Source organism: Camellia sinensis, chromosome 2 (genome assembly GCF_055761805.1).
Source record: "Camellia sinensis isolate YWXY chromosome 2, ASM5576180v1, whole genome shotgun sequence".
NCBI classification, from domain to species: Eukaryota; Viridiplantae; Streptophyta; class Magnoliopsida; order Ericales; family Theaceae; genus Camellia; species Camellia sinensis.
In genome coordinates, this window is record NC_138962.1 from 227670058 (window position 1) to 227677508 (window position 7451).

Sequence of the window (7451 nt, forward strand, 5' to 3'; positions counted from 1 at the left end):
GAGTCACAGAAGGCCGAACTATCCTTAGCTCGGTCCTCTCCTCCAAATCTTTACTTCGGCTGCCCTGTTCAACCTTGATGCGCTTAGATCAGACTTCCAAGTAACAAGTTCTGACCGACCTAACCATTGTAAGTCACGACCGGACTAACTCTGAGATCGGCCTAACTGTGAGTTGCCTCCAGACCGGAGTAGTTTTACTCTTTCTTGGGCCGAAGTAACTTTGTCTTCCCAAGGCCGGAGTAGCTTTACATCCATGAGCCGAAGTAACATTTACTTCTCCCAGCCGGAGTAACATTGCTCTCTGGGCCGGAGTATCCTTTACGGCCTTCTTACTTAGTCCTTCGCGTTTTGGGCCTCAAAGCCCAACTTGCAGCTCGGCCCAATTTTTTCCCAAAAATTACCCTCTCAATTGCCCCTTAATTCCATCTGCATAGCATGATTGGGATTACCAGTCCACTGGCCGAGCTAGTGTCGTTTTAAGCTTTTCCAGCCGAGCTAAAAAATACTTTAGCCTCTCCAGCCGAGCTAAAAACTCTCGAGTTTTAAGCCGAGCTAATTTTACTCCTGGCCATGTTTTGTCCGGTCAAAAACGTCTCTTCAATCATAATGTCTGTAACGCTTCCCATTCTTATGACACGTGGCATGTTTTGGTTGGCTAAGGACGGCTGTCACGCCGTCTTTCGTACTTCGTGAAATTTGAACAGTCCCGCCCAAATTTTGGGCTTTCTAACAAAATCAATCCCTGAGGCTAGGGTCCCCTCACTTTTGCCATTTCTCCATCTTCTCTCTCTGTGTTCTTGCTGCTTGTGCTCTTTCTTTACTGCGACAGTCTTCATCTTCAGTCCTTCCTTATTTAATTCTGGTAAGCAAATCCATTTTCCCTTCATGTTTTTGCTTTTACATTCGTTTTGTGCAACTGTATATCTAGTTTTCGTATGCTTTTGCGAAACATTTCTTCCATTTATCTGCTCTGCTTTTGTACTTTCTATGAAGAAACCAGTAGAACTTGTATGTGTATGAACTATTTTGTAGGAATCTTAGATCCAAAATCACCTAGCAACCGGACTAGAAAACTGTTTGTGTTATGTATGTGGATAGATTCTGAACATAACCGAACTAGAACTTGTAGGAATATCAGTAGTTTCTTCTGACCCACTCTAGCCAAGATAAGATCACCGAACAAGCTTGCTCATACCGAACTCGGTACTTCGGTCTATAACCGAGCTAAGATTTTGGGGCCAAGCCGGCTTTCTTAGTTCTCAAACCGAACTCAGAAAGCCGCCCCTGAGAGCTCAACCGAAGTAATTATACTGTAACCGTTTTAGGCCTTGGGACTAAACCAGCTTTCTTAGTTTCTTAGACCGAACTCAGGAAAGCTGCCCCTAGACGTTAAACCGGTCTAAACTGCTCAAAAACCGAGCTAAGAAACCTTCTGATGAGCCAAGGTAGAACCAGCCAACTAAGCCGAAGTAGGATTTGTATATCTTGCTTATAATTTTGTAGCGCGGTCCAACGATCTGTGCTTAACCCCCTTGCTTTCTACTTTGCAGACTTAGGTTGCCCAGGCCCTCCTGCGTGTGCTCAACCGAGCTTACTGAGCCAAATTTTTGTACCGAAATAACTTATCCGTAATTTATACAACAAATGGGTAAGTATAGATATTTAGTCGAAACCCCTGGTGGCATGGCCGAATTCAGGCAGGACTACCAGATTCCTGATGATGTTCAACTGGAGTTGGCCAAGAAAGATGCTACTCCCTGGGACAATGAAGGCTTCGTCCCTTTCACCCTTCAATCAATAATTGAAACCGGACTACGGTTTCCTGTCCAACCGCTAATCTGCGAATTCCTTAGGCAGACTAGGCTATGTCCCACCCAACTATCCACCAACACATATCGTATTATAATGGGGATAGCCGCATTAAACCACCAAACCGGACTGAATCTTGGTCTGGCCGAAATATTCCATCAGTATTCCATCGGTTCAAAGAATGCTGGGTGGGTATATTACCTTAGAATTCGCCGCCGCCGAGAGAAGATAATTAAGCATACTCCGGACAAAGATCTCAATGATGATGATTTCTTTTGGGTCTCTGGGAACTTTGAGGATTTTCAAGCTCAAATTCCTGGCCGACCTATAAATTGGAAAATGGGAGAGCCTGGTAATTTTACTTCGGTCTTCTGCTTTGTATGTTATCTCGGTTGCTTAATCTGCTAGCCGAACTAACACTTGTCTTTTTTTTTTTGCAGATTTCGCCCATCTCCACTCCTTGTATAGCTATCCTAACCTCGGCGTTTTGCGACCCGCATTTCGGGTTAAAGAAAGAGATTGGGCCAAGCTTCTAAATTTCGAACCGACCTACCGTTACAGCGGTCGACGGAAGGCAAAAGTAACCGATTTTCTTCTCGAGGAAGCACCGGAGCCGGACCCCACTTTGCCCGAGATAAGACTTGTTCCATTAACCGCTGAGGAAGAAATGGCAAAGAAGAGCAGAGTCAGGGCCCTTCTAACTTCAACAACTAGAGCCGAAGTAACACCAACTACTGAGGTGCAACCTGCCGTCGTGGCCCTTCCTTCACAACGGCCCTCTTCGTCTCGCCCTTCAAAACGCGCCCGATCTACGTCAGCCGAACAACAACTTGTTGACGAAGTCGAAACCGTCCCCCAACGTCCTCAACCTGCCTCCCAACCTGAACAAACTGACCGAGCCCGATCTCCGAAGTGGGCTCCGCCTTTGATCTTCAATGACCGAAACATCAAAGTCACTGATTCGGTCGTGGGTGAAAAAGACCACCAACTGGCCTTTAACCTGGCCAAAAGTGTGTGCCTCCCTAAGGACATGGAGCACCACTTGAAGCAACTGAATACCGAAATGAAATCAATTCGGTCTGTTTCCAAGTCCATGGTCTTGGTAAGTAGCTGTCTGCTTTTTCCTGTCTAAATTTTTCCAACTCTTACTTCGGTTCTAAAGGTATCTTTGCTTTGCCAGGCCTTGCAAAAGAACAATGTCACTTACCGGAAAGTCCAAGAGCTCCGCAAAACCACAAGGCAGGCGATGGCGGAAGCCGAAGCAAGGTCGGCCGAACTACAACAAGCCGAAAAGAGAATGGCCGAGCTGGAAGCGGAGAACGGCCGTCTTGCCGATCTAGTTAATTCGGCGGAAGCGGAGAAGCAGAAAGCTGCCATTGTTATGAAGGACAAGTATTTGCGGGAGTTGTTGAAGCTAGAGAAGAGAAAGGACGCCGAAATGAGCGAACTGAAAAAGAATATGGAGGCGGTCGACAAGGGGGGGTACAAGCGAGGTTTCAAGGAGGCCGAGGAGGCCTACGTCAAGCAATGCGATGCCGCCAAGGAGCTTTTCTTCAAGTGCGGCTGGAGGGCGGCTGTGGAGAAGCTCGGTCATGATCAACAGACCGAGGTCTTCAACCCTCCAGAGTACTTTATACCGAAGTCCCTTGCGGGGTACGCGGATGCCATGCAGCAGCAATTCCTTGAAGGTTCAGATACTGACGAAGATTCTGCTTCTGGGGGTACTCCAGTTGAAAACGTGGATCAGACAGATCGGCCGGAGTCCAGAGTGGAAGATCTGGCTATTGAACAGCCGAATGAAACTGTGGCTCCGGTCGATGCCACCGTTGTGACTGAAGGAGTGCTGCCGCCAGAGACCGGTCTTCCAGTAGATGCCGATGCGGTTTTCGATGCTGAAATTGATGAACTTTTCTCTTAGTTTTTTACTTTTTCTTCTTTGTAACCGAACTAAGCCCCCTTGTAATGACTTCTGTTTGAATAAAAATTTCACTTCTCTTATTCCGGTTATTGTGTGTATGCTTGGGTTTGTAATGTCTTCTATTACTCCAAGTGCTATTTCGGTTTTTGGTTGGTTAAACTATACTTACCAGCCAACCACTCCTTAGCCGATATAATTACTTCGGCTGAGGAGTACAGTGTTGGTTCGTTTCAGCCAACCACTCTTCAGCCATACACTTACTTTGGCTGAAGAGCAACAGGTGTTGGTTTATTCCAGCCAACCACTCTTCAGCCTTGCACTTACTTCGGCTGAAGAGTAACAAGAGTTGGTTTGCTAACCACTCTTCAGCCTTGCACTTACTTCGGCTGAAGAGTTACGGGTGTTGGTTTATTCCAGCCAACCACTCTTCAGCCTTGCACTTACTTCGGCTGAAGAGTTACAGGTGTTTGGTTTATTCCAGTCAACCACTCTTCAGCCTTGCACTTACTTCGGCTGAAGAGTAACAAGAGTTGGTTTGTTCCAGCCAACCACTCTTCAGCCTAACACTTACGTCGGCTGAAGAGTTACGGGTGTTGGTTTATTCCAGCCAACCACTCTTCAGCCTTGCACTTACTTCGGCTGAAGAGTTACAGGTGTTGGTTTATTCCAGCCAACCACTCTTCAGCCTTGCATTTACTTCGGCTGAAGAGTAACAAGAGTTGGTTTGTTCCAGCCAACCACTCTTCAGCCTAACACTTACTTCGGCTGAAGAGTTACGGGTGTTGGTTTATTCCAGCCAACCACTCTTCAGCCTTGCACTTACTTCGGCTGAAGAGTTACAGGTGTTGGTTTATTCCAGCCAACTATTTGAAGTTAGTTTTTCCAGCTAACTTAGAATAGAATGCTCGCAAAAAACTTAGTCTCTAAGGCTAACTTTTACAAAGAATAATTTGTGCTAAAAAGGATTGCTCATTTTATTGAAGGAAGAAAAAATTACACATGTTTGAAAAAGAAAAGCTAAAAGTAAAATAACTTGAGATTGGCCGTATTCCATGGCCTAGGGATTGCCTTGCCATCCTTGTCTTCTAGGTGGTATGCCCCTTTGCCGGCTAACCCAACCACCTTATAAGGACCTTCCCAATTTGGGCCTAACTTGCCGTCTCCTGGGACCAAGGTGTTTCCCATTACTTTGCGTAATACCCAATCGCCAATTTTGAATTGTCTTGGATGAACCTTTTTGCTGTATTTTTTGATTAATTCTCGTTGGTATGCGGCGATGTGGACCAACGCTCTTTCTCTTCTTTCTTCTGCAAGGTTGAGTTCTAAGGCTATGGCTTCTTCATTTAAGTCTGGATCAAAATTTTCGCTTCGAATTGTGGGGAGGCCAACTTCTAGTGGGATCACCGCTTCCATTCCATATGCTAAGGAGAATGGTGTTTCTCCTGTTGATCGTCGAGGCGTGGTGCGGTAGGCCCATAAAACATGAGGAAGTTCATCTGCCCACTTGCCTTTTGCCTTCTCTAGCCTTTTCTTAAGTCCATCCAAGACGACTTTATTTGATGCTTCTGCTTGCCCGTTTGCTTGGGGATATGCCGGTGTGGAATTGTAGAACTCTATCTTGTACTCTTCACAAAAGCTTCTAAAGATCCTGCCGTCGAACTGAGTTCCATTGTCTGAGATCAGTGCTTTTGGTATGCCAAACCGAGTGATAATATTCTGCCAAACAAACTTCTTCACATCCTTCTCTTTGATTGACGCCAGTGCTTCTGCTTCCACCCATTTTGTGAAGTAGTCTGTTGCTGCGAGAAAGAATTTTCTGCCTCCGGGTGCTGTTGGAAGTGGTCCTACTATGTCTAAGCCCCACATTGCGAAAGGCCATGGGCTAGTTAAAGGTAGGAGTTCTCTTGCTGGTTGATGTATTTGGTGTGCGAATTTCTGGCATTTTTCACACTTCTTCACATATTTTTCTGAGTCTGCTTGCATATACGGCCACCAATATCCTTGCGAAATAGCCCTGTAGGCGAGCGACCTTCCCCCTTGATGACTTCCACATACCCCTTCATGTATTTCGAATAGGAAGGCTTCTACTTTGCTGGGATGAACGCACTTGAGGTAAGGCCCAGAGAATGACTTCTTGTATAATGCCAAAGATGGAGATAGCCAAAATCGCTGCGACTTTGCCCTTATTTTGTTGGCTTCTTTTTTCTCTGCTGGTAGGATGCCGTCTTTTAGGAACAGGATGATGGGATCCATCCATGAAGGGCCTAATTCAGTGCAATATACTTCTTCTGCTTCGGGGTCTTCTATACTTGGTCTTGGTAAGAAGTCGATGAGTACTGGATGAGGGATCGATGTATCTGCCATTGAGGCCAGGCCTGCTAGCTCGTCCGCTCGGCTGTTTTCCTCCCTGCCAATTTGTTCTATCCTTACCACATCAAACTTCTTGATCTCTGTTCTGACTAACTCTTGGTACTTGGCCATTCTGTCGTCCTTTGCTTCGTATTCGCCCGAAATTTGGTTTACTACCAGCAGAGAGTCACTGTATACCATTAGTTCGGCTGCTTTCATGAAGTGTGCTGACTTGAGTCCTGCGATAAGCGCCTCATACTCTGCTTCATTGTTGGATGCTGGGAAGCCAAGGTTGATTGCTTGCTCTATAACCAGGCCGTCTGGAGAGATGAGGACTATGCCAAGCCCTGCACCATGTCGGTTGGATGCTCCATCCACAAAGAGCTTCCACATCTCTCCAACAAATAGTTTCCAGCATGTGGAAGGGTCAGACGATGCCGTGGGGTTAAGGATGGTGTTTTCTTCAAAGTCCATATTGGCTGTCTGCCCTTCGTCCTCTGTTTGAACTGCTGGTGAGCCTTTGTTTGGCTCCTCCTTGTCGTTCTTAATGTGGTCTGCCTTTGTGCTTGATGGACTACCTTCCACTAGGGGTTGCGCTATTCCGGCGTCAACTTCCGTCTCTAGTTCGGTCGATGGACTACCTTTCACTAGGGGTTGCGTTATTCCGGCGTCAACTCCCGTCCCTAGTTCGGTTGAGTTAGTCAGGTCGACTGGACAGATATGATGACTTCCAGGAGTAAACTCTGCGACGAAGTCTGCCAAAGATTGAGCTTTTATTGCGGTCTTTGGTTGGAACTTGATATCGAATTGTCCCAACTCTACTGCCCATTTCAAAATTCGCCCACTGAAGTTCGCCCTTTCAAACAGAGCTTTTAATGGAAAGGCCGTAAGGACGACTATGGTGTGGGCATGAAAGTAGTGCGCCAATTTCCTGGATGCCATCATTAATGCTAATGCTAGTTTCTCCAATGGTAAGTACCTTGTTTCGGCTCCCAACAATGTCTTGCTGACATAAAAGATGGGCAAGTGTTGTATTCCTTCTGCACGAACCAACACTGCGCTGACTGCGTGTTGAGAGACTGCTAGGTACAAAAAGAGTTCTTCACCAGGTACTGGAGTAACAAGTAGTGGTGGGGAAGACATGTATTCCTTTAAGCTTTCCAGAGCTCGGTCGCATTCTTCATCCCACTCAAACTTGGCCTTTAAAGCTTGGAAGAACGGTCGTAGCCTGTCCGACGATCTGCTTATGAACCGGTTGAGTGCAGCCGCCATACCAGTAAGATGCTGCACTTCTTTAACTGAGTTTGGTCTCTCCAACTCCTGGATCGCTTTGATCTGAGAGGGGTCGGCTTCTATACCTCGGTTGGTCACCAGG

General features: G+C 46.4%; 1 protein-coding gene across 1 annotated transcript; it reads left to right on the top strand.

Annotated features, from left to right (window-relative positions):
• Nucleotides 1–2745: 2745 nt before the first annotated feature.
• On the top strand, nucleotides 2746–4002 carry LOC145819822 (uncharacterized). The gene is made up of 2 exons (XM_082913680.1): nucleotides 2746–2911; nucleotides 2990–4002. Exons 1-2 carry the CDS (start codon nucleotides 2840–2842, stop codon nucleotides 3725–3727), a joined length of 810 nt encoding a protein of 269 aa, XP_082769806.1. The 5' UTR covers nucleotides 2746–2839; the 3' UTR covers nucleotides 3728–4002.
• The last annotated feature ends 3449 nt before the right edge of the window (nucleotides 4003–7451 follow it).